Consider the following 27,889-nt stretch of genomic DNA (forward strand, 5'->3'; position numbering starts at 1 on the left):
TTGGTGCCGTATATCTTGATGTTAGGATCCCATTTCAGAAATGTTCTGACATTATCTATTTGGCAGTTTGAAAAATAGTATCAAACTCCCAATGCATTTGAGCGCACGTTTCAACCCAGCAAGCGTAATATCCATTTCCTCCGGTGCAAGAGGCACATTAGGACCAACTCCAAGTGGATTCAATTCTAGGAATGCAATATGTGACTCCACACAACCCCACACGTGCACACGCGGCCTGGTGAGAGGGACCAAAAGGAATTAACCTGATTTGATTTCCAGCCTCTCCCAGCAAACGCACAGGTCTGTCCCTGCCAAGGAATGGATGCCGTGAGTTCTGTGAATGCACAGCTGGCACCTCACCTGCCCATGGCACAGGGAGAGATGGAGAGAGGAAACCTCATCCAAAATAAAGGGAATTATCAGGGATATTTTCACAAGAGCATGTAGAGATAGGATAAAAGGGAATGGCCTTAAGCAGGAGGGTAGGGCTAGGTATTGGGAAGTAGGAATTGTTCCCAGAGCAGCTGTGGCTGCCCCTGGATCCCTGGCAGTGCCCAAGACCAGGTTGGACAGGCCTTGGAGCAGTCTGGGACAGTAGAAGGTGTCCCTGCCACAGCAGGGCTGGCCCTGGGGGATCTTTAAAGTCCCTTCCCACCCAAACCCCTCAGTGGTTCTGTCATTTCTCAAATAATTGACAGTGATTACGAGGCTGGGCACATCTCTACCCAGGCTACAATCACCAAGTCCCCTGAAGGATGTGTTCTCTCACAAATATTCTTAATATGTCAATAGGAAAAAAATATATGCTGTAAATTTTGCCGTAATAATTATTGGAAATGCTTGAGCCTTGCTGGAATTTGGCAATAGCTTCACTAAATATAGGACTCCAGGCACACTTAATTTAACAGGAGTTTTATCAGTGGCCTTATTGACCCAAAATTCCTCTTATTTAACATTTATAAGTTTTTTTTTACCACACAAATTTCTCTGTACCACAACAGATAAAATTTACACTGGGTTAGCTTCACCAATATTTGTCAAAACATTTTCCAACAACTTCTGGAATAGAGCAGCCAGGAGATAACTAAAGCACCTGAAGCAGGGCATATGAAACACCATAAGTTTTTACAGTTTTGCCCTATAGAAAATGCAGCCAATCTCTGCTAATATCCCTTTCATTTACACGCTTTGCTACGAGATTTCCCTAAAGGCATTAGTAGCTGGCAAACAACTCCCAGCACCTTGATTACAGGAAATCATATTTCTCCCGAACCCAAGCTTCTTCATAAGTACTGAAAATGCTCTGCCTACTAAAATACATATTCTTAACTTACCAGTAATTCTACACCTCGAACCACCCAACTTCCTTCCTCTCCAGCACAGGAACCACTTGTATTCCTGCTCAATATATCCTAACTCATACTTTACTCTTTGTTTTTCTCAATAGAGATGACTCTGTGCTTCCACGTCAAAAGTGGTATCGAGTAAATTTAGAGAATATTTTGGGGGAAGAGCGAGAGAAACAAGATTTAATTAGTGAGGGTTACATAATATTTCAAAGATAATGGCAAGTTAAGATGTATATATTTTTACCTGAATTCCCTTGAATTTAAAGAATTATGCAGGTTTGAAACGCCTCAACTGCTCTGACCCAGACTGCGGGGTGAGCCCCAGAAAATGGCACATCTTTAGAACAACCCTTGGACCTCTTTTCTTACATACAGACCACAACCCAAGCCATCAAAATTTAACTCATACACCCATCAAGCTCAATTTCCCAGTGATTTCCAGTGACCCAGGTGTTTCCCAGCATTTCACATCAATTAAAACACAGAGACCAGCTCCCAGTATGCTGCAAACAAAAGTTTAGTGTCAGAGATTACTTCTATTATTCAAATCCTGTTAAGAAACCGGACTGGGAGTGTTTTCACACACACACACACTCTCCTTCAGGGCCAATTAAAGCACATAACGTGCCCAGCTCTGCATGGACAGGAACATTTCCAGATTTAAATTTGCAAGACACATCCCTGCTGTTGAGAAAACACAAGCGTCTTGGCAAAGGCAACCACAGTTTCTGGTTTCGTTCAGCCTGCTCTCTTTTTTTTCAGTTTTTCCTGGTGATTCTAAGAGTGCAAGGCAAGCCTTATTTACTGGTTGAAGTGAACTCACACCAGGTGACATTGCTGGGGCTCTCTGCAGCTGAAGAGAGGCCGGAGGAGCAGAGGAAGTGCTCCAGGCCAGCCTCTGACTCAGTAAGGCACATACACACAAAGGCAGAAAAATTTTATGCCTCTGCTCCAATCTGACAATTTTCTCAGGGGGGAAATTAAGGATCTACAAGTGAGGTCCAAATCAGAGTGATTTGCAATCCTGCATCCTCCCCAGGCTCCATCTGTTTGTCTCTCTGCCTGGCGAGAGGGTCCTTCCAGCTCCAGTGCCCAAGCCTCTCCTCCACAGCAGATGTTGCAGAAAGGAGACGCTTCCAGAGGTTAGTCCTCAACAAGGAATTTAATTCAGACTCAAATAGTTGTGAATTGACATCTCAAGGCATTTAATAAAACCCTTCCTTTTCAGTTTTTCCATCCCACCCCATCAAAATCTTTGATTGAAAAGTTCATGTGTTGGTTCAAGCCTTGGTTTACTTGTAAGCAAATTCACGTGCTGGTGCTGGAAGACAGATGTTCCAGTCCTGGGGAAATATCATCCTGTCCCTGAAAATGCCACATTAAATGGCAATTAATAACAAATAAAGTAAAGAACTGAAAGCAAATGCAATGCCTTATAAGCAGCAGGCTTAAGTAAAATGAAGACTGAGAGAAAATGCCTGGAATGAAAAACAAAGATATTGGACATGACTTGAAAAAGTTTTAGAAATTTTGGACCTTCTTACTGGATTAGGGTTATGAAAATTCACTCACAAGCTTCAGTATTAGTTAACTAGACTGGATGTGTCATCGCTGAATGCTGGAATTCTTCTAGGCAGGAAATTAGACACATCTAACAAGGGACTGTCCCTCATTGCTGAAGGACTGAAATCCAAGTGCTTGAAATGGTACTTGAAGCGACAAAGATCCAAATTTGGGCAGCAGAAGGGTCAGAGATTTGAATAAAATTTTCATAATTCTGAGGGCAGAGTGAACACTGGTCAGAAGCACCTTTTTCACCTCATTTATAAACAGGAATACGTGACACTTCATCAAGTTCCAGTGCAGCAAAGTTTGAAACAGCACAGAGAAACTTTCCTTTATAGTGCAAACACCCAACTTGTGGATCCACCACCAAAGCCCAAGATGGTAGGATTTAAGGAAATCTGGATATTTTACATTCCCTATTGAAGCCTGTTATAATGCAAACTAAAATCATATTAAAGATAATCAATTTTCATGCTCCAGGCAATAAGGAGATCACCTTGGGAGAGGAGGCAGAGAATATTAATATGTATTTTGGGGAGGCTTCCATACAATAAAGTTTCAGGAACTGGCTACTTTTCTGACAAGGATATCAGGATAGAGAGAATATTCCAGCCAGTTCAGAATAACTATTTCTAGGGTATCCCATCCAGTACAGAGCTTGATTTTTATTTAAAGAAGGATCAACCTCCCATAAGCCACTGCCTTTGTATGGACATGCAGTGGCAGCACCTTTTAACTGAGTATAAATCCAAGCTTCATTAGAACTAGGGAAAAACTTCATTTTCTCAGCAGTTGCTCCAGTGTAACTATTTTCAAATGTATTGGGGAACCTTCTGCACTTTGGACCATATTTTACATTTATTTTCTACTTCTTCTAGAAATTGATTTAACACACAGACACTACCTCAATGCTGTTAGTTCTGTATTTATTTACAAATTTTCCCTATGAAAAAAAAGGATTTCCTGAATTCTGCAATGACTTTTTAAATATTGTTCTGATCCTTCCTGAGTGGATTCCTTCATTTTGGGACAGTTTCTGAATCATATAAACTCAAAATTGAGAAACTCATAAAATTTTTGCTGATGTAACTCAGATTGAGACTCTGAAAGATTCTCCAGCTTGAAAACCAGTGGTTGCTTGCTGCAAACTCTGCTGGCATTTCAAATCCTGTTGAGTTTTATTTCCTCAAATGAAGGAAAAAAAATGCAAGTTCACTTTTCTCAGGCACTTTACTCCTTTTTATCTCCTCCATGTCTCCTTTTAGGAACCCTATTTACCAAATGCTTCTCCTTCTACATTAGCTACTAACTCTCTGCCCCCACCTTTAACTCATAACTTTGCAAATCCCAAATTCCAGCCTGGTTTGGGTGGGAAGGGACCTTAAAACTCATCCAGTGCCACCCCTGCCATGGCAGGGACCCCTCCCACTGTCCCAGCTGCTCCAGCCCCAGTGTCCAGCCTGGCCTTGGGCACAGCCAGGGATCCAGGGTCAGCCCCAGCTGTGCCAGGGCCTTACACACCCTCCCAGGGAACAATTTCTTCCCCAATTTCCCATCTAAATCCCAGTTCCAGTTTAAAGCCATTCCCTGTATCCTGTGCCTCCATCCCTTATCCCAAGTCCAGCTCTGGTGGAGCTAAGCACTGCAAGGGGGCTCGGAGCTCTCCCTGGAGCTGCTCCTCCCCAGACAAACACCCCTGGCTGTGTCAGCGCACACATCGCTGGTTTTGGGATGGATTTTTACACAATTCTGGGTTTGGGCTGGATTTTTACACAATTCCGTGTTTTCCTCACACGTGCAGCCCAGCCCGGCCTGCAGCCCCAGCCAGGCCGCACCGGTGGGGAGCAGAGCCCAGGTTCTCATGGATCCCACCCAGAGCACAGCCCAGGTTCTCATGGATCCCCCCGGAGCACGGCCCAGGTTCTCATGGATCCCACCCAGAGCACAGCCCAGGTTCTCATGGATCCCCCCGGAGCACGGCCCAGGTTCTCCCGGATCCCCCCGGAGCACGGCCCAGGTTCTCATGGATCCCACCCAGAGCAGAGCCCAGGTTCTCCCGGATCCCCCCGGAGCACAGCCCAGGTTCTCCTGGATCCCCCCCGGAGCACATCCCAGGTTCTCATGGATCCCCCCGGAGCAGAGCCCAGGTTCTCCTGGATCCCCCCGGAGCAGAGCCCAGGTTCTCCTGGATCCCCCCGGAGCAGAGCCCAGGTTCTCCTGGATCCCCCCGGAGCACAGCCCAGGTTCTCATGGATCCACCCAGAGCAGGGCCCGGGCTCTCCTGGATCCCCCCGGAGCACAGCCCAGGTTCTCATGGATCCCCCCGGAGCAGAGCCCAGGTTCTCCTGGATCCCCCCGGAGCACAGCCCAGGTTCTCATGGATCCCCCCGGAGCACAGCCCAGGTTCTCCCGGAGCAGTGCCCGGGCTCTCCCGGAGCAGGGCCTGGGCTCTCCCGGATCCCCCCGTAGCAGGGCCCGGGCTCTCCCGGAGCCCCCCGGAGCCCCCGGCAGTCCCCGGCTCTGCCTCTTCCCTTCCCCCGCCCGGCTGCGCCTTCCGGCGGCCGCGGCCCCGCCCCGGCAGCGCGGCCTGTGCGGAGCGGCCGGGCCGGGGCAGGTGCGGAGAGCGCGGGGCACACTCAGGGACCGACTGGGAGAGACTGGGACAGCCGGGGAGCTCAGGGACAGCCGGGGAGCTCAGGGACAGCCTGGGAGCTCAGGGACAGCCGGGGAGCTCAGGGACAGCCGGGGAGCTCAGGGACAGCCTGGGAGCTCAGGGACAGCCTGGGAGAGGCCGGGAGGCTGGGCAGCCCGGCCTGGGGAGCGGGGGATGATGCTCTAGCCGGGGCAGCGCAAACCCGCCGGGGCTGCAGGGGAACCCGGCCTCCGAAAACGTGCTGGTTTTCCTCCGAACAGTGCTGGGGAAGGGAGGATGGATGGCAGCAGGATGGGCTGACAGCGGGTTTTGGTGAATCTCCAAAATGTTCTGCGAAGGGCTGGTTCCGTCCCTGGAGCATCCCGGGCGCATTCTGTGCCCCGGGCGCGGCCGTGGATGCGGTGGGCAGGCGGCAGTGCTGCTGGATGTGCTCCGAGCGGGTAAACTGCACCTAAACCATCGCCCAGCAGCCTGCCCAGGGTGGTTTTAGAGTTTTCCTCGCCGGGAATATTCCAGAAGGATCTTAGCGCCGTGCTGTGCCATGTGCTCGGGGATGGCACCACGTGGGCTCCTGTGGACCCTCCCAGCCTAACCCTAATGCAGAGCAAATTAATATTAATCTAAAAATATCCTTTCAGCACTGATATAAAAGCCAAGCTCTTGAGATGTTTTAAAGTAACTGCAATAATGTAATTGCATGCAGATTTTAAAGCATGGTAAATGTAAAAAGCTGTTTAATTTATGTGCCCCTCCCAAATAAACCATATTTGTGGTGATGTGTATCTTATTTTTGTGGAGTGGAGCTCTTATTGAATGGTGAGGTGCAGTCTCTGCAATGTTCCAGTTTGAAAAGTCTCAGTTTTCAATACTGGGGCATTACATGGGTGCTGTGACAGTAATTTCTCAGCCACCTTTTGTGCCCAGGCTTGTGCCAACCCTGCACAAGGCTCATCATTTGGAGGGGTTTGTTGGAATGACAGAGTTCCCTTGTAAATCTGATGAAGGTTTTGGCCTCCAAGCACTGCCTGTCTCCCTGATGCACTGGGGACTAAAGTTGGGGATGTGGACTTACTTTCTCTGGGGCAAAATCCACCCTTTCAATGTAGGAAATGTCTAAAACCATCATTTTCTTGTGAATGTGTCAGTCTGTGACATAATCTTTTCCTAGTAAAAGTTTTGTTTGCTTTGTTTTCTAACAGAAATGTTCTGAATGTGGACAGTTCTACCAAAATCTTCAGGTTTCAGCAGGAAAAAGATGTGGCTGTGTGAGCTTGCGAGGCGGCTTTAGCAATTCCTGTCTGCATTCTGGCCCATGAAAGGTTCATTACACCAATTATTCCAGCAAGAGAACAGAAGCTCTATAGGAAACCGTTGTAGTTAGAGAGCAACTTGTGTTACCGTGGCTGCTTTACCTCTTGATAACTCTGTAATTAACTTGTCACCACAGTTTAATGCTTCACCTATGCAGAGGATCAGTTCATGGCATCACTGAGGGGATCAGGGCCTGGAGGAGAAGCTGCTGCCCTTTGGGAGGATTCCTGGGGTTGCCCCGAATGGCTGAGTTAAGGACTTGTGCAGGAAAAGCAGGATGTTTGTTATGGGAAGTGTGCCTGAGCTGGAAAGGTTGCACCTGAGCAGTTCTGGTTAAACTGGTGACAGGGGAAATACCTTGAAGGAGCAGTAATGCCAGAAGTCCTTTGCTGGTTTTGTAGTGTTTTCGGGGTTTTTTTCCTATACAATAACGGTTTTGGAGGACTGAGAACAGCTGATGCTTGTGAATTAACCCTCAGGGTGCTGGCTGGACTGGCAGTGTGTAATTTCCTTGTCCTCCTCCTCTGGTGGCATCCTCACCTGTGGGGTTGCAGAGTGGTTGTTCAGGTGTTGGTGCTGGAAGAGCTTCATGGGAACAAATTGGAGATCCAGGTGTGTTGGGGTGTCAAAATTAAACAGCAGCATCCAGACTAGTCAGCTATTCTTCCTGGGATACAGCTGACCTAAATTGCACTTGATTTCTGAAAGAAAAAGCCTTTCTGCTGGTGAGTTATTATGTCATAGTTCACAGAGTAATATCAAAGAATGGTTTGGGCTGGAAGTGACCTTAAATCCCACCCTTTTCCCCTCCCACTGTCCCAGCTGCTCCAGCCCCAGTGTCCAGCCTGGCTTTGGGCACTGCCAGGGATCCAGGGGCAGCCACAGCTGCTCTGGGCACCCTGTGCCAGGGCTGCCCACCCTCCCAGCCAGGAATTCCTTCCCAGTATGATGATGGATCAAGGGTTCATCCTTCTGGGCAGGAGTTCCATTCCCACCTCAAATTCTGAATGCACGGAGCTTCTAAATCCATCCTGCAGGCATTCATATTCTCTCTGTCACTGCAGGGATTTCCTGCATCTCAATGCTCCAGCTTGTGGAGCTGGCACTGCCCGTTCCCAGAAGTTGTCAGGGAAGCTGGATACACATCCCAGCCGTGGCATAACTCGGAGGAGCCAGCACTTGTTAACTCTATTTGTTTTTATTATGGACATCGATCTGCCAGTCGCAATAATGCATTTATGGACATTTTTCTGCAAGCGCAGCGCTGGTGGCAGTTTTTACTGACAACTTGAGTCATCTGGACAGGAGTCGAAAATACGTTTATTTTATTGACGGATTGTGCAATTCTCTCGTTTACCCAGTGTTCATAAGATATCTGGACTGGTGAGGAGAATGTAACTGATGGGAAAATGGAGGATGAAGTTTTAATTTTGGGTTTGGAATCTTTTTGGTAGCAACAGGTTCCAGAATGTGTTCGGAATAGGTTTGGGAGCTTTAACTTCATTAATGCTGTAATTAAAAAGTGAAAAGCGCAGTGTCCTTACAGCAGAATTCCAGGCCTGAATCCCCTCCCTCTGCTGATAGCTGGGAATGGTACTGGTTGGTAATTGTGCTGATTTATCTGAAGGTATAATGGGTAAAATCCTCCTAATGGAAGGAAAAACTCCTGTTGAATTTAGTATTTCTGACATATCACCCACCGCAGGTGTGCTTGGGCCAGCATGAAGTTTAACACGCAGCTGGAGGAACAACCAAACTATAAAACTAAACCTGTGCTGAAGTACTCTTCATAAATGCAAAATGCAGTTTTAAAACTGAGCTGCTTATGGTTCAGGCAACTGCTTAAAATGTAAAATGTATTGAATGCAAATAAAGCTTGTGTGGGTTTGGATTTTAATAAAGTTGAGTAATTGTCAAAGTTATTTGGAATATCGCTATTATGCATTTTGCTAATCCTTTTTTGAGTTGCTTCCTTATTTACTATTTTATATCTACACAGCTAAATTACCATGTCCTGGTGGCTGTCAGGAGCATTGATTTATTCTGGGCCAAATGAAATGATACAGATAGTTTCAGGTATCTTTTCATGTCACTTGTAAAACTTGGATGTGCAGCTGAAATTCTCCCTGATGCAGCAGAGATTCTGAAGGTTATTAAAAATACCTGAGCAAGTCACCTTTGATTGCAAAGAAGAGGAGAGTTCATTAAAGCAAAGGTTCTGACTTTTTCTCTGCTTTTTGAGTGAAATAGGAGTTAAATATTAAAATAGCAGCATTGTCCAGTGGACTGGAGTCTTGACAGCGTGGCAGTGGGGAATAAATAATAATTTGAGTATTGACCTGATGGATGCATTTTAGCTTTTCATTTTTACACAAATGCCACCTTTTGGTGCAGATGAATGCAATCAGTATTTTAATACATATATTAGCACAGTCCACTGGAGTCAGAGCTGTTTTCTTGTGTGAATTCTGCCATCTCAGTGCTCTACGTGCAGATTTAGGTCCCTCCAGGTAACCCTGCATTAGCAGATAGCAAGAATTAGTGCTGCCTTGTCAATGCTGCTGCTGCATAATCATCATCAGGAATACTGAAATTATCTGAGTGCTTTAGATCAGTCAGCACAAGGCAAACAACGCTCTTATCTTGGCTTGTTTGTACATTCAAGTGTGCAGAAGGTCTGTTAATGAGTTACACTTTTTAATAAACACCTAAACTATACTTAGGGCCCTGTTAAAAGATTAAGTTTTCTGTTTCACATCATAAAACCAGCAGATGAGTGTTCAGCATGTGGCAGTACACGGGCAGCACGAGCCTGCTTGGGCAGCCTGGGCCGGTGGTGGGGACAGGACAATTCTGCTGTCACCCCTGTTGTGTAGAAACGGCTCCCGAAATTCCACAATCCATGCACTGTGCTCTGCTGGGTTCAAGGATGAGCAAGGTATAGTGGGAAGGGTGTGGGAAAAGGGAAATCCCTTGCACAGTCTCCTGTTGACACCAGAAATACCTCTGGTTCTTGGTTGACTCGGTGAAATGCGAAGATTTATCGTTGGTGGAGTTTATTCAAGCTGGCCACAGTTGTTGGTTTGGGATTTTTTGTTTTGGTTTTCTTTTTCTGAAATATAAAGGAATTAATTGGTTTTGAATCCAGTTTGGATTCATTACCTTTTAACTTGGAGGTTTAGGCAGTGGGGTGGAAGTAAAGTCTGGCTCTGTGGCCAGGGTTGTGCTTTAGGAAGGTGAAACTGAGGTCCAAAGTGCTTGAGCTGAAACAAACCTTTAAAATAAATCATGGGCTCCCAGAATGGTTTGGTTGGAAGGGACCTTAAAGAACATCTGTTCCCACACCCAGGAACAGATAGTTCCACTGTCCCAGGTGCTCCAAGCCCCAGTGTCCAGCCTGGCCTTGGGCACTGCCAGGGATCCAGGGGCAGCCACAGCTGCTCTGGGCATCCTGTGCCAGGGCTGCCCACCCTCCCAGGGAAGTAAAAAAATGCTTGTTTCATTATTTTTTTTTAACACACCAATAATACTATTTTCACTGATTGCACGAGTTTAATGTACTTTATTTTATATTATTGTTAATGCAGCTGGCCCTGGATTTAAATGCATTTCAGTTGCCTTTTTGTGCCATTATATTTGATTCCACAGCGAGACTTTCTAAGAATATGATTAACCCTCTGGGTCATCTTATAATGTAATTATTAATGATTGATTCTGTTTATCCTTGGGATCAATATGAGAAGCAAAAATGCTTTGGCATATATTTGGGGTTGATTTCTTGCATTCAGTAAACATGATCTGGTGACAAGACTGGTATTGGTTTATTACTCGGAACGTGTTTGATGAATCTGAAGTGTGTAATTAGTTTTATATAATGATGGTGATATGTGGGGTTTTTTACATGACTTATGTTAATATGGCCAATAGTGTTAACATCTCCTGCCACTAATAGTTAGGGTGGGGATGTATAGTAATTGATCTTCCTGGGAGTGCTGTAATGTAAAAACAATTCCGGCTGTTTGAAGTATATTTTACAAGTGTGCATTGGGCCTTTGGGATGTTATACTGAAAAACCCAATTGTACAGTTACCATGGGAACCCAATTAGAATAGATTGCTGGATTTTTTTTTTTTTCCCAGGCTTTCATCTTGACCAAAAATCTAATGTACTTTAAATGTTTTCATACGGAATTTTGTTCGTATAGTCACTTGGTGTAATGGCTGGTTTTTAATTTTAGTGCTGAAGCAGAGTGTTCTGTTGAGGGTCCCGAGGACTTATCCTTCAAGGAGAATCTTCCTTTAGTGTTTAAAAGTTGATGAACTGAGAAAAAATGCTTTTTATTAATCCAAGTTCTTACTGCTATCACATGTACTCGTCAGGCTGCAGTCCTGAGGGAAAAAAAGCAGGAAAATATCTCAAAGCCCAAGGACTTCTGTTCTAGATCATCATCAGAACATGGCTGAAGAATTTCCTGCCCTGCAAGGATCTATTCTTGATGTCACCTCTGACTTTTCTTCACCTTTTTGGCCTGGTGACATATCCAGAGGTTCGGGATGCTCACAGGGTGGCACTGTGAAGTGTTTGCTTCCTGCACTGTTCAGCACCTACAGGTGTTTGTGTATCTTCAGGTGTCCTGGGAGCATCCTGCTCCCTCAGCACAGCTCCTGGGTGGGAGCAGAGGTTGGGAACATCTTGCTGGAGTGGCCAAGGGAAGCTGAGGCAGGAGAGATGGAGATGGATATCACTGGTCCTTGGCAGCTCTGAGCTAGTGAGGATTGTCGACTATTAATTTTTCCCGTACTGCTCGTTAATCCCTTCAGTTTATTCCACTCTGCAAATGCAGGAGGGAATTTTCCGTTTTTGGTGAAGCCATTGCTGACGTGAAAGTTTCAGTTTTTCCAGGTTTGCTTCTGGTGCCTCAGTTTCCACACCATGGAAGTGGTGCCACTGAATTTGATCAATGGGTGCTGTTGTTCCAAAGAGGTTTTGGCTTTTTGCCTTTAAAGTCAAAAAAGAACCCTTCAGCTCCACGTGAAGTACTGACCTCCTCCAGCAGGACAGTCTGGCAGGGCTGAGGTGCACTTTGGAGGGATGGGTTGGGCTCTCCAAGGGTTGTTTTTTGTATGGTTTCTCCCAACCTGGCTGTCAGAAGTTTTCCAACCACCGTGGTTTGGACGTGGCTGGTTTTACACAAATTCTGGTCACCCAAGGAAGGCCTGGTTGGGTGAGCAGGTGGAGTTCCACCAGGGTTTGAAATGAGCTTCAGGATAAATCTGATTGTTAAAGGAAAGATTTCAGCTTTGCCCTCCAGGAAGATCTAAAAAACCTGAGCGTTGCTGGGTGCTTTGAAAGACCCAGCTCTGAACTGATGATAGAAGTAAATTACTATTTTATTTTTAGCTCTGTCACAGATATTTTAAGTAGTTCTATTAGAGTACTCATCTACCTGACCTGCATTTCAAAATGCAGAGTTCCCTTTGCATTGCCTGCCTTGTTACTAGAGGTAAAATACTAATTATTCATCCTAATTTTAAATCCTTAAGGAAGATGCAATATTAAGATTGAATGTTGCTGTTTGGTTTTAAGTAGCTGGGAAGTGGCCATGTGTTCTGTCAGTGCCTTGGACTTCAAGGAGAGGTCTTGCAAAGCCTGGGATGTTCATTTAATTTCATTCTTAAGAGATTTACCATTCCTGAAGTGGATACAGTTATCCCTGCCCATGGAGTGGTGATTCCCTGATTTAAGTGGAGCAGTTCCCATCGAGGCTGGCTGTGAGTCAGGATTGTGAAGCTGAGCTTTGGCACATAATATCCTTGGTTAAAAAAAAAAATACAGTGTTTATAGCACATCTTTCAAAGGCAGAGTGATATTAGCTGAGTGGCACTAAAAAAAAACATGGAGGGGGGAGCTAAATGCCAAAGAAATAGGAAATATCCTTTATTTCCAAGGGGAGAGCAAAAAGGAACCAGTTGTGATTTTTAATTATATAAATAATGTTAAAGGCTAGAATTATAATAATTGAAGTTAAAAGGTTTTAGGTACACAGTGGTGTGAAATCTGTGCTTTTAAACCCAGAATATATCACAATCACTTGCTTTAAAATCACTTTCATGCCTTAAAATGTGGCATTTCCTAAATCACAAAAGGCTCTTCATTTTACTCAGTCACTTAGAAGTGCATGACAGCCTGTAAAATATTATTCAATTAATACTTTTATCTTTTGAGGCATTCTTATTCCAGATATCAGAGTTATGCAGTGCTTGTTGTGGAAGAACTCTTCAATGTGCCATCTGTTGATTTTTTTGTTTCACTCATGACAAGTGGGTGACTTAACATTAAAATTCCATGTTGTTTGTAAAAAAAATAAAAAACAAAACACCCTCTGGAAATTCTGTGTACCGAAACTTGGAGCTCGTTTAAAAACTGATCCAGAGGCGGATATTCTGGATATTCAGTTCTCCCTGCGGAATTCAGATTTAACAATCTAACTGGGAATTTATTTTATTTTTTTCCTTCCAGGTGGAGCCTTTTTCCTCCAGGATGGCGTCGAGGCTGGTTCCAAAAGTAAGTTTCCAGCAAAATGCCCTTGCAGGGAGGTGTCCACTGGAAGTCCAGCATTACAAAAGAGTTCACGTAACATAGTTTGTTTTTTCCCCAGTGCCCAGCAGTCAGGATTAGGAATCCAGTTGACAAGATTGATGCTGCATTGTAAATCTCTGTAGCTCTGTCATGGTTGGTAACAGGCATCAGTGGACCTTTCCCCAGCACGTATCCATCTGCCACGGAGCATAAAGAACAGGACAGAGCTGCTCTCTCCCTTTTCTTGCTGTTTCCATTCCCTAATAATAAACACCTCCCTGAAAAACAGGCTTAATTTGGAGGCTTGATGCTTCAGTGATGTAAGTGTAGGTCAGTGACATTGCAGCAAAAGAAGAAACATGGGTGTTTATCCAAATATTCAGACAATTTACTCTGCTGAAAGAAGGGCATCAGCACATTGTTAGTCTATAACTGTCTCCATGAAATAGTTGAAATGAACTTTGATGAGACAAATGCCCTTTTTTTTTGTGTGTGGAGTATCTATTTTTGTAACATTAGTGGTGCTCCTCTAGGAAAACACTTCTGGTACAATCACACCTGCATTTCTAACTATTCCTGGTGGCAACTTCTGTCACCGCTCTAAATGTCTGAATAGTGGCATCTCCTGTGGTTTTAATCTGCTTTACATAATGTCATGTGGCTTAGAAAAGGAGTTTTTTGCTGGTTTGTGTTGTTTACCTCTTGTCTACAAAAGCAAATTGGTTTTGTTTTTTAAAACAGAATGGTTGAGGAAGGAATCCAGGTAAATAAAATCTTGCTTCACTTTTTTCTTTTGAACCATCATCTCTTTAGTTACATTTATGCATCTTCCAGTTGCAAACACCTTTTAGCAGGGGGAGGGAGAATCCCTGGTTCCCTCTTATTGCAGACTAGGTGTGATATAGCTGGCAAGTGACACGAAACTAATAATTTATTATCTAACCTTTTCATTTCCCCCTCTCTCACGTGGAGTTGAAAGGTGCAGCTTGAGCTGTTCGGGGAGTTTTCCCCTTTTGATATGTGGGAAGACTGAAGGTTTGAGGTAAAACACTCCAACTCCGCTGTGGGGACTGTACAGACACTTCCCTGTGCTCTGGATGCATATTAAATATTTATGTCCTGATGTAATTGGTGATTTTCGGGCTGTTTCCAGTGTGTGATCAGTTTGCACAGCCCCACGTTGGGCTGACACCCAGCGTGTGCCTGGCCGTGGATTTGCAGGAATCAATTATCACCCGTGCAATGTGCTGAACAGTTTTTAAGGAGCCTGCTGAAAAATGCTTTGGGAAAGCAGGCAGACGTGGGAATTTTCCATAATCACTGCCTGTGCCTCCTGCTCCATCCCTGATTTTGTTGCAGTGACCAGAGATGAGTTTTGGGTTTGGGTTGGCTGGCAGGTGGCTGGGCTCTGGGTGACCCAACCTCAGGATATCTCCATATTTAGGAATTTGGGTGGGGGGTTGTTGTTCTTCTGACAATGTTTTTGTATTTCATTAGAAAACTCTAAATGTCGTTCTGCTCCTCGCTGGGTTCCTTGCAGTTAAATTTGAAGTTAGTAAATGGATTCTTGTACTAACCCTGATGATTTGCTCTGTTAATAGTGAAACCCTTATCCTGACTCGACCAGGGCTGGATAACTGTAGGAAAATCCAGATGTGTGTGTGCCAAGACTATACTCTTCTATTTTTATACAAATCTTTGCACCTCTTCTGTCTGTATTTATTTCCCAATTTCCAATATTTATTGGAACTTTCCAATACTTCCAATATTAATTGGAATTTCCAATATTTCCAATTATTCCAATTTCCAGTATTTCCAATTTCCAATATTTCCAATTATTCCAATATCCAATATTTCTAATTGGTATTTTGTGTTTTTAGTGAATTCCCTAATACACATTTTGCTGCTCTGCTCACTTCAAAAATTTCAGCGAAATTCTTTCCTCACACACAACTCAGATTCCTGACTCTCCTTCAGCTTAAGGAGCACTATTAATGGTTTTGTTCATATTGCTTAGATTTATTTTGTTATTATTCTCCAGCTCCTACTCTTCAGGTAGAGCTATTTTGGTATTATAAAGAATGATGGATTATATAGGAAAGTTTCTTTTGAAGCACTCCTGATATTGTGCAATGCACTTGGGGGTCAGCTACACTTGACTGATGCATGATTTATCCCATGTCCCTGCCACTTCCTGAGATAAAGCTGCTATTTTATCAAAAATGCCAGCAAGTGTGATTTAGAATTTATCCCCCTCCTTTTTCAAATAATTGTTCTGATTACTTTCTTGCACGGCAATAAAATGATAAAGGTAATTGCACACAAATGTGAGATAGCACCAAAATACAATAAAATTAACCTGAATTAGCTTGACTTGTCGATGAGAAGTATTTATGAAATGTATTTTTGCAATAAGGGAGACTGATATTATAGCTGGAAGGTGAGTTATTGCCTTAATGTAATACTGTTTGAAATTTAAAAAAGAGACTGTTACAGTTGAGGGTGATTGTGCCTTTGAAATTAAGTTGAAGTGATTCTTATAATTGGCAGCAATAATGCATTGGGAAGGTAATATCTTTTATTGTGTTATGCCTAGTTGCATTATCTTTTATTTAGCTGGTCCTGACTCCAGCTCTGCAGAGAAGACAAGCAGGAGCACATCAGGAATTTTGTGGATTTAGCTGATAAAAACTTGAAATGTTACCCAATATTAAAGTCATTCTTCTGCTTTTTTTTTTTTTTTCATTTTTAGCCCATTTTCAGTTCCCCAGAACCTGATACAAGGCTCATTTGATTAAAATTTCATCTGTTTTCCTTGTATTGGAGTAGTTGCCATGTATTTACATCAGGCTGAGCCTGTAAGAACTGAGCACTTGGGGCTCACTCTGTGTTTACGTCAGGTGCTGATTTGGGCAGTGAATTTTGTATTTTTCTGTGCCTCAGAGTACAACTTCTTACAGGAAAGTGTGAACACACTCTTACAGCAAGGGACTTGTTGAAACTCAATCCAGTAATAACAAAATATTTTTTGGGGGACCCTCTAATTGTTAAGAGAAATGCTTCTTGATTTTTGATTCTTTAGTACATTTATTTATTTATTGTTTGGAAGCAAATTCCTTAATTATTTTTAAATATATCTATATTACATGTATAAAAAAATCAGTGTTTTATTCCCTCTGACAATGTCAAAATATTGAACAACTCAGCAAAATATAACTGAATTTCTAACTGAATCTTCTGCCATAGGATTTCCAGCTTCAAAATGAGGAGCTGGAGGATTTAATCCCTTTGGTGGGTCCTTGGAAGGATGAGAGGCACAATGTGCTTGCCCTCCCCTTGGAAGTTCCACCAGGACACGTGGCTGTTGGGCTGCTTCCTGGTGGGACTTGTTGCCATAATCTCATTATTTCAGGAATATCTGGCACTGTCCCGTCCACTTTCCCTCCTCTTGCTGCTCCATTTTTTACCCAGTTTAATTAATTATTATATCTCTTGGCAGCCCCCAGTTTGATAAGATGCCCTGAATAACTCCATGCCCCCACCATGATCAGGAATTTTTAAAACTAATTAACACCACACTTCTTCTGTGCTGTGTGTAAGTAGAAGCTCAGAATTGTTTGGGTAGGAAAACACCTCAGAGATCATCAAGTGTTAATCTTTTCTTTGTGCTATTGGTATCAAATTGCATCAATTTTTTGATTGATATACATCTGGTTTATTGTGGTATCTATGCTTTAAGTGCCACGTGGCTGCTGTGCTTGCAGCCCATTTAAATTTCCTGTGTAAGTAATAGCTGGGGAAAGATGCAGGATGTGTTTACTTGTTTTTGGAGAGGTTCTGGAGGAAACAATACATCAGAATTCCTGTTTGAACAGCCCACTGAGGTCTGCTGCCCAAACTCCAATCCAGGCTTGGCGTGAGCAGCAGATGGAGTTGAAAACTGCACTTGTTGAGTCTGGGAGGCAGGAGCACCACCTGCCCCTTGCAGGGGAGTTAAACTGGGTTTATTACAGCTGAAGTGCCCTTCCAGTACAATCCAGCAGTCAGGGCCAGCCCTGGGTGCTGGGAATTTGTCGTGCCTCCCGTCTGCCAAAGCAGCCGGCTGAAGGCGCAGCCAAAGAGCCAGAGGCGACCACTGCTTGGAAAGGCACTTCCCCAGCTTGGCATTTCGGGGGCTTCTGGTTGCCATCCAAAGAGGATTAGTAGGATAATGCGATGGGACAACAGGAACTTGCTTTTGTTGTCTTTGATTGTTTAATAAAGAATTACGTGTTTGCTCTCCTTGAAGATTTTTTAAATGCCGTAGAAAGCAAATGTTGCTCCATGTGAGCACGTATCCCTCTGGTTTTTCGGGGGCTTGTGTGAAGTGGGCCTTTGGATAAGGGAAGAGGGGGACTGATTTTGAGTGTTTATGCCAGTGTATATTTGTATATGTTCAGAATATGCAGCTTGATTCTGTACCTTCACATTTTTATGGGATTAGTTCTTCGTAAGGTAAAGAAATTGCATCACCCCAAACTAACCCTGGATTTGCTTCCAGTCTCTCTGACATTTCCTTTCCAAACCTCCCCGCGGCAGGAAATGAGGAGGTTTTGTTTTCATACCCTCTGAAGTTACAGGTTTGGCTTAACCAGGGTGAGATTTACTCAGAGGAGCAGCGAGGCACCAGGAGAGCCCCGCAGGCTCTCGGAGCAGCTCTTGTTCGAGAGGCTCAGCTGGGGAGGTGTTTATTGTTCCTGCAGCAAGGAGACAATTCCATGGGCCTGCACCTCCAGTGCCTTTTGCTGGAAAGCTGGAGGTTTGTTTTGGATGCTGTAGGAAGGAGAAGTGCACCCAGCAGAGAATGTGATTGTGGAGGGGGAAGAGGTGTCTTGTGTCCAGGTCAGGGTTGTTCAGTTCACAGGACCCTGCTGCGGGATATAAAGGACTTGTATTTTAGAACATTAAAGGTAATTTTAAAAGTTATTTTATTTTTAGCAGGTTGTATTGACAGAATTACATCAGATTAGATACCGAGAGGATTGTTTTGTTTCAAGGCTTTATTCTCGGGTTTAAGCAATGACTGCAACATCTTCTTTTCCTCAAAAATTAGCTTTTGTCTTCATTTAAAACCTATGAGGCACTTGGCTCTCCTTGGGCTGACACAGTTTTCCATAATTTTGGAGGTTGCTGTGAGTGGAGTGATACTGGAATTGTGCATTGCCTGGTTCAGAAATTATTTTTCCTTTAAGTGATGAGGGATGTTGGTCAGAGCTCCCTATGGGTTTCAGAGGGCAGCAGCCATCCCTTGGTTTTTTGGACAAGGAGCTTCCTGGCTTTCAGGCCAACTTTCTCACATCTTCAACTCTTCAGGTTAAGATGTCAAACCTTCAGGGGTGTGTTTGGATCAGGACATCCTTAAAACTCATCCAGTGCCCCCCTGCCATGGCAGGGACCCCTCCCACTGTCCCAGCTGCTCCAGCCCCAGTGTCCAGCCTGGCCTTGGGCACTGCCAGGGATCCAGGGGCAGCCACAGCTTCACATTTCTTTGGAATTCACATCATTCTATTCAGTTGGAAATCTTTGGATTCTTTTTTTTCAAGAGAATGAAGCCGCTTTTAGAAGAATTTGTATTTTAGCTTGGAAAGAAGTCAGACATTTCATAATAAGCAAAAAGACTGAGAATTAAATGTTTCTCATTCTCTCTTTTATTCCAGTATAACAAAGTGAAACTAATATTCCAATGTACGAAACTTCCACTATATTTCACTTCAGCTTTCAATATATTTCACTTTTAGTGTGAAATTTCCAACAAACTCTTTCCTTCTTTCTTCCCTGCAGTAAAATTATTTGTAGTACATAAACTCTTTGTTCTCTTGGAACAGTAGCTTTTGTAAGGTGAAAATATATATGATTAATCAAGGTATTAACAGGAGCAGATTTTTAGATTGTTCTGATTGCACGGATCCTGTCTTCTATTCACAGCCCTTAAATCTTTCTCTGCCTTGAAACACTAAAAAATTACTTTTTCCTCTAAGACAAGCCCCATAAGGTTGGAAAATCACCCTCCACCCTGCACTATATGTGCAGAAATACATTGCCTTTACTATTAATATCTTTTCCCATATTCTTTACGTACAATGGATTGTTTCCTTTTAAATAAACAGGCAGAACCAGTAAAACAAATACAGGAAGTTTTAAACTATTAAGGAGATGTAGAGAGAACTGTAATTCAGTGAAATCCTTGGATGGGTGGCCCACTGGCATGGGCAGCCTCATCAGTGGCAGAGGCTTTTTGACACGAAATCATTTTGCAAACATTGGTTTATGATAGATTTTTGCTTTGCCTGATGGGATTTGATAAGGATTTTGTTAGGAGAAGGATGCAAACTCAGTGCATCAGGAAGGGTGACTGAAATGGAGAAGCAAATTGCCAAACTCTGATGCATTCCCCTTAAATTTAAATCCAATATTTGAAGCTTTGATTGAATTTTAATTCAAAACTTGAATCAATAGCAAGCAGGTTTGAGATACTCAAAAGAAGGACTCTCTGAGAGTTCAGGCCTGGTGTTTTTTCTCTGTAATTAGGATGAAGAAGCAGCTTCCCTGGCATTTATTGATCATCCTCAAACTCAACAAATGTCTGGAGCTGCATTTTTGTGCGTCCCTGCTACTCTATGGCACCATCAAAACAGGGCAGGTGTTTGTGAATTGTAGCTCATTTGTTGATGCAAATGTCAGGACTTTGATGGAGTTTTTAGGATAAATTTATGCAGAATGGGAAGTGATGGAGTCTTTAGGATATATTTATGGGAATGGGAAGTAAATGAGGAAGGTGGTCACACCTCTGGTGGGGTGGGTATCAACCCCTCCACGGGAATCACCTGCAGGCAGTGATTCCAGTGTGTGGCAAGCACATTTCTCCCCCTCTCAGGATTTTTCATAGAGGTGCACAGAGAGAAATGAAAGAGAAAACAATTTCTATTTCTGCTCCTTGCTTTTCCTATGTGGAATGTGTTTGGAGAATTGTTTACCTGGGGTGAGTGCTGGGTTGGATTCTGGTGAGGATTGTTTGAGCTGGTGGCCAATCCAACCCAATCCAACCCAATCCAATCCAACCCAATCCAACCCAATCCAATCCAACCCAATCCAATCCAATCCAATCCAATCCAATCCAATCCAATCCAACCCAACCCAACCCAATCCAACCCAACCCAACCCAGCCCAACCCAACCCAACCCACCTGTGTCTAGAGTTTCATGAGAAGGTCACGAGTTGTGTTGGAGTTAGAGTCAGAGAAAGTAGTATGTAGTTTTAGTATCCTCCTTTTATATAGTATATTAATGTATTTTAGCATAGTTATAATAAAGAAATCATTCAGCCTTCTAAATTGAGTCAGACATCAGCATTTCTTCCCATTGGGTTCTCCTGCATTTACAATACCAGTGGGTTAGTACATTCAGAAATTCAGATTTTATGGGTTAGAATTCCTGACTGGGGCAGTCTGGGGTCCTCTGGCAGTAGTTTTTAGTGTCTGAAGGCAGCTGTGGTTCCCTCCTAGCCCAGCGTGGGAACAAGGTCATGAGGGAAACCTCCTGTGGCACCTGGGTGGGTTCTCCAGTTCCACAGGAGTGTGAAGAACCAAACAGCATTTCCAAATGTGCAGCAGTGGCTTGGCTAGAAATGGTGGGAATGGCCCGTTTTGGGGTCTGAGGGAAATAGGGGGAAGAATTGCAATGCAATTTCCTGCTGTTGGTTCTATTTCCATCACACGTAGCTCAATTAACACTTGGTTAATCTAAAAATGATCAAGAGACCCCTTTTGTGGAGGAACTGGGACATCAACCTGATTAATGCAGGTTTAAAAAAATCCAATTGCAGGATGTGTGAGGCCACATTCGATTTGCCAGACGAATATGTTATTTTTGCGTTGATTCTCAGAAATATTTGAGGGGGGAAAAGAAAAAAATTGGTGAGGACTTCCATGCTGTAGCCTAATGGAAATCCCCTGTTAAATCAGATGCAGAGGGGATTATTGTTAATATTTTGATATTGGTGTGGTGGGTTTATATTGTAAAAGCAGAGTGAAGGAAATGGAAAAACCTGTGGAGGGGAGATCCATCAGAGATAGAGCTCTGATGGGAAGGATTCAGTTCTCCATAATACTGAAAGGAAAATCAGGGTTTGCTCTCTGGACTTTTCTGGAAAACAGAAATTATTTTCTGGGACAACATGGAGCATGGAAATGCTTTGCTACAGATTTTTTTCTTTTAAGCTGTGTTGGTTCTCAAGATTTCTCTGCTTTTTTATTTCTCTATTCATCATTATGGATATGAATTGAATTCTAGGATGTCAGGCCAGTGTCCAGCGGAGTTTCTGGGGGCGTTAGGAGCAACAGAACATAGAAATATTTGAATTATTTACTCTAGTGTGAAAGCTGCTTAATGCAAATTTAAATAAAATTACAATCTTCCAGTTTGCTGTATTTGGCAGTCCGGTGTGGTAAACTTCCTAATGTTGCTTGTATGGTTTTATTTCTTTGGGAAAACTTCAAAGGTTGGCAGGAGATGTTTTCTCTCATAAAAATCGTATTTTTTTTTTTTACCTAATATCAAAATTGCGAGATATTTTGATACAGAATTATAGGTACCGCAATGGAAGGGGAGAATGAAGGTGGAGATGATGCAGGAGCTGATCAGAGTTCTTCCAATTTTTCATAAATCACGGAATGGTTTGGGTTGGAAGGGTTGGAAATCCCACCCAGTGCCCCCCTGCCATGGCAGGGACACCTCCCACTGTCCCAGACTGCTCCAACCCAATGTCCAGCCTGGCCTTGGCACTGCCAGGGATCCAGGGGAAGTGTCCAGCCAGCACCAGCACCACTCAACCACGTCCTGAAGTGCCACATCCTGGTGGCTTTGGAACACTTCCAGGGATGGTGACTCCACCACTTCCCCTGTCAGCCTGCTCCAATGCTTGGCAACCCTTTCTGTGAGGAAATTTCTCCTCCTGTCCAGCCTAAATAACAGAATTAGTATCTGGACAGAGGATGTGCATTGTACATCTGTCAGTGACCTTCATCCTGGAGCATCCCAACCCTCTTGCATATGGATGTGGATGGATGTCCTGCAGCCTCATTCTTTTGCAAAAATAAAACCTCTGAATATTGCTGCCCGATGCATATGATAAACAAGGCTGCAAATAGGAGTTGCAGTCACTCAGGGTTTCATCTATAAAGCTTAGTTTGACTTGGAGAGAGCTCAGAGGGTTATTGATAGTTCTCTGCTGCTCCCTGCATCCTGGGTTTTGTTCTGGTGGAAAAGTCCTGGAGCACATGGTGTGAGGTTCAGTGCATCTGGTTCAGGGCTGTCAAACCAATAAACATGAAGAATGTGTGCTGGTTTGCCACAGCTGTAAACTTCCACTGCTTGTTTGCTGACTTCTGCAAGGAGGTGCTGCTCCAAAGAAGTTCTCCCGTGTCCTCCAGGAGGGAGAAGGAACATGGAAAAAGTTGGGTTAGAAAAGAGTTTCTTTGTGATGCCACCAAGCATTTGATTATTCAGCAGCTGGGGTTGTAGTCAAAGTGAATAAACCACAGGGAACCTGCAGTTCCTGGGCTTCTCCAAGCTGAGTGAGGTTGCTCAGGTTGCTGAGTGTCTGTCATGGAGGAATTGTGTAAGAGCTTCCCAAAATTCAGGGCTTTAGGTTTACTTTTGCTCTAGTTATGAAAACAGTCAGCTTGATGTTTTTTCAGCTCTCTCACGCTGATTAGATTACTCACAGATGTGACTTCATTCCACAGCACTTAATAATGGGGTTTGAAATTATTCTCTTATTTGGAAAACAACTAATTATCGTCCAGCTGTGAGCAGTGGGCAGCTGTAAGTCACCCTGCATGGACCTTCCTGGCTCCTGCTGCACCCCTGATGTGTCATTCATGGAATCCCAGAATGGTTTGGCTTGGAAAGGATCTTAAACATCATTTCATCCCATCCCCTGCCACAGGCAGGGACACCTTCCACTGCTCCAGGTTGCTCCAAGCCCCATCCAGCCTTGAACACGGGGAAGTAAATAAAACAAATCCAAGAAATTTGTTGTTTTATTGTTTATTGTTGTTCTCTCAGTGTTGCAGGAAACTTCATGAAGTACAAAATGTCAAGTGCAGGGTCCTGCACCTGGAGGGGCAGGACACAGGGAATGGCTTCCAGAGGGCAGGGATGGATGGGATTTTGGGAAGGAATTGTTGCCTCCATCCCTGGAAGTGTCCAAGGCAGGCTGGACACTGGGGCTTGGAGCAGCCTGGGACAGTGGGAAGTGTGAAATAAGTGGTTTGTAAGGTCCCTTCCATCCCAAACACTTGTAGGAGCCCTTTATTCTGTGTTTGCTGATGGAGTTACCTTGTGCTGCCTCACAGTTTCTCAGTTTTTCACTTTTTTCCCAGTTTCACACGAGCTGAGCTCTTTGGAGCACAGGACTTTGCGTGGCCTGGACCAAAGGTTTGGTGTCAGGGTGACTGCAGGGGACTCTGGTGATGTTCTGTCCTGTCCTGCTGCAGTGATGGCACAAACCAAACTGGGAATTCAACTCACGCTTCCAGACTGGGGTGGTTTTTGTAGCCAAGATGAATTTGACAAGTCTGTTATTGTTGGTCATGTCCAATATTGAGAAATACTTGGCAGCTGTTTCCAGCTACATCCTATCAGTAATCGTAAAACCAGACTGGTAACAATGGGAATAAAAATATGCTTCTTTTCCTAAGGAATGATTGATTTTTTCATGTGTTTTCTTTTCCAGCAGACATATTCTATTTGTGTTCCAGCTGTTATTTGCATAACACTGCTGCTCTAAACCACTGAATCTACTTTGTTGTCACAACAGTCCTGTTTTAAATAAGTGTCACAACACATTGGATTTTAGCTGATAAACCAGCCATGAAACTGCTGCTATTTCACATTTTTATGAAGATCACTATGCTGCTAGTTAATGTTTTCTTTTTTGAGACTGTGATTTAGGTGCTAACTTCTGAAGATAGATCATTTTAAGTTGGAATTTTGAAAGTGAATGCCGTAGTTGAGGAAACTTGAAATTCGCTGTTATCTTGCTTTGTTCAAACTGCTTTAGAAAACAACTCAAATCTGTTCCTTGGTGCAAATTCCTGCAGTGAAAGAAGATTTTATTTCCTTGAACAGGTGAATTCCAAACAGGGAGGATCTCCATGCAGGGAGAAGCAGGTGGCTCTGCTCAGCCCCCTGGGCAGGATGGAGATCTCGGGGTGTGAGTCGGGCGTACATGAAATCAAACTTCCCAAAACGAGCCTGCTGCCAAGTGGGTGAGTTCATGTCCTATTGATCTGTGCTCGTGTTTGTGCTGGAGGAAGGAGATTGCCCAGAGGATCTTGTTGTTGCTAATCCTACTGGGAGGAGTCCCTTGTGCCCTAAAGGGCTCCAAAATACATCAATTCCTCTGCTGCCTCGAAATATTATCAAACGTTTTAAACTCTTCAGTGTTTTTAATGTAAGTTTTGAAAGAATCTCCTGCATCCCTTGATTTTTGGCACATATATAAATGTCACTGAGGGTAAAATCTCCTTGCACACCTCACAAATCTTGCAGACCTACATCTATTTTTATATTTTTATATTTTTATATTTTTATATTTTTATATTTTTTATATTTTTTATGTTTTTTATATTTTTATATTTTTATATTTTTATATTTTTTATGTTTTTATATTATTTTTATGTTTTTATATTTTTATATTTTTACTTTTTTATATTTTAATATATTTTTTATATTTTTTATATTTTTATATTTATTTTTATAATTTAAATTTTTTATATTTTTAGTCTTTTTTGTATTTTTATATTTTATATTTTTATATTTTAGATTTGTATATTTGTATATTTTATATTTTTTATATTTTTTATAATTTGGTATTTTTATACTTTTATATTTTTATATATTTTTATATTTTTATATTTTATACTTTATATTTTTATATTTTTTATAATTTGGTATTTTTATACTTTTATATTTTTATATTTTTTAAATATTTTTGTATTTTTATATTTTTATGTATTTTTTATATTCTTACATTTTTATATTTTTATCTAGCGATCTGTGCTGCAAGAGGTAGAAGCAGGATGGACTGGTTGTTTTAATGGCTGTGCAGTACTGGGGAGAGCTTTAGCTGTTTTCCCAGAGCCGTGGTGTCTGCTGGAGTTTGGAACAGATCCCACGTGGCACTGGAGATGATGCCTCAAACCCAGGCCTGGCTGAGGAGGCACCAGTGCATTTTCCTCTTTGTTATACATTGAGTTCAGTCTGCTGGAGTCCATCTGCCCTGCTCAGATATTTGATTTTTCTTCCTTATTTGTGAGGAAATGTTCAGTGACATTTTTAGACGGAATGTTGAATTCATTCAGAATCAGATGCTAAATTTCCATGTCAAATTTCTTCTGCAAAATCAAAACTACTTAGGCTCCCTCAGACTTCCCTAAGACTGGTCTTTCAGCTGAGTTTGGCAATTAAATTCCATTTTTCCACAGTCTGCTGCATCAATATTCCCACTGAAAAGGCTCAAACAGGTTTGGCTTCTTTTCTCAGCATTTTCTTTTTCTCACCCTGTGTTTGCCTCTGTTGTGCATGGATTTTTAGGATGCTTATTTTCCTCTTTTATTCTCCTTGTAACTGCTATTGGTGTAAAATTAATCAGGACTATGGAGCATGTGTGTGTTCTGGGTGAAATATGATTTTTGCCTCCCATATGGAAACTCTGAAGCCTCTGGATTTCACAGTTTTGCCAACTCCAGGGATATGGAAATGACTGCTGCACTTCCTTCAGATTCCAGTTTAAGTGCTGGATTTTTCCTTCAGATTCTGGTTTAAGTGCTGGATTTCTGCTGATGGGGAATAGAAATAAATGGGCATTTAGGCTAAAGTTGGAACTTGGCTTTGCTGCAGAGCAAAATCTGCCTGGAGAAAAGCCCAGGGGATGAGGATCTTCACTTTGTGAAGAATAAATGTCACTGAGTGAGTGGAGTAAGAGTTGGAAAAAGATCTGGAGGCTCTCAGAGCTGTTTGTAGGGATGGGTGCTGCTCTTTTACCAGAACATCTGGTAAAAAATATGGTTTTGTTTTACCAGGACATCTGTTTTGCTCACCTCTAACATGTTCATGTTCTCTGGTTGAAGTTTCTATGATCTTGTTCTTCAGCAGAAGTTGGACAGTTTAGATTTTTTTCCTGAATTTTAATTTTCACCTGTTCTAGATCTTCACGTTTCTCAGTGGTGAGTTGATTTCACTTCATCTTGAGGTGTTAGTGGCATCTTGGCAACTCTTAAGCTCACAGGCTGAATGATTTATGTGCAGGAATAATTCTGAAGCTAAGGGCAAGAAGAGTATTTTTATGTTTACTTCAAGAATTTAAATCTGAAGAAGAAAGGTGGGACTTCCTTTTGTCTTTAGCACTGATAAAGTTCTAAAAATTTTAAAGCCATCTGTAAATGTTTGTGCTGAAGTATAACATTTAATCTCTTCTACTCATCGCTAGTGAATAGTTGTTAAATCTGGCCTCATTATTTTCGACAGAATAAAATAAAAACAAAGCAGTGCCTGGTGTTTCTCCTAACTGGCTAATAAACGCCATGGCAAGAACATTGGGTGGGAAAAAAAACCATAAGAAACATAAAAATTGATTTTAATGGACCCCTGTCAGAAAGAACCATAATGAGCACGAGTCTGGTAATAAATATTGGTATTCTGCTCCATGGTGCTTGGGACTTCTCATGTGGAATTGCATGTAACAATCAATAGAGATTTTAGGGTTTTTTAACAACAAAAATAAGTAAACCTTTGAAATATATAAATACTTAAGACTTGCAATCTGTCAGACAAACCTGGTAGTTGTAGAAAAATCTGATAAGAGCCCCTGGTTAATGGCATAATCGCTTTGTGGAGATCTCGCTCTGTTTTACAGCTTGTAAAATGCTGTGCAATTAATCACCTGAGATTACAACCTCCTCACTGATGGCTCTCCTTAAAACTTAAGAACACAGACTATAATGGAGCCTAAAAGGAGAAGCAACAAAGTAAAACCCAGTTTCAGTATGCTTGAAAGAAATTGATCTATTAATGAGATGAAACTAATTGTAATAACCTGAGGTGATTCCGCTCCTCGGGAAGCTGCCGGGGTTTGAAAGTCCAGCCACGTCACGGGGGGATGGTTTCTTTTGGACAGGAGGCATCTTCATCCAGGCTTCTGAAATCCATGATGTGCATAAATCCGTGATGTGCATCCCATTCCTGCAGCTGGGACAGTGGGAGGTGGCCCTGCCATGCCAGGGGTGGCACTGGGTGGGCATTGAGGCTCTCACGCCAGTCTGGGATTTTGTGATGCCCTGACCCAAGCAGGTCCCTGAAGGTTGGACAATTGGACAATTGTATCTATTAAT

At 42.9% G+C, this 27,889-nt stretch overlaps 1 protein-coding gene across 3 annotated transcripts in view; it reads left to right on the forward strand.

Moving 5' to 3' along the window:
- Positions 1–5,481: 5,481 nt before the first annotated feature.
- The window catches only part of MGMT (O-6-methylguanine-DNA methyltransferase), a 137,773-nt gene continuing 115,365 nt past the window's right edge, over positions 5,482–27,889 (forward strand). For 2 of the 3 annotated variants that reach the window (XM_085583008.1, XM_077784490.2), the window contains exons 1-3: positions 5,482–5,529; positions 13,399–13,443; positions 24,627–24,766. In XM_085583008.1, coding sequence (XP_085439134.1) covers positions 13,420–13,443; positions 24,627–24,766 — 164 coding nt within the window. In that variant the 5' untranslated portion in view covers positions 5,482–5,529; positions 13,399–13,419. Of the gene's footprint in view, positions 5,530–6,767; positions 6,888–13,398; positions 13,444–24,626; positions 24,767–27,889 lie in introns of all 3 variants that reach the window. The other variant, XM_085583007.1, reaches the window with a different exon arrangement.

Source organism: Lonchura striata, chromosome 6 (genome assembly GCF_050655825.1).
Source record: "Lonchura striata isolate lonStrDom1 chromosome 6, ASM5065582v1, whole genome shotgun sequence".
Lineage (NCBI taxonomy): Eukaryota > Metazoa > Chordata > Aves > Passeriformes > Estrildidae > Lonchura > Lonchura striata.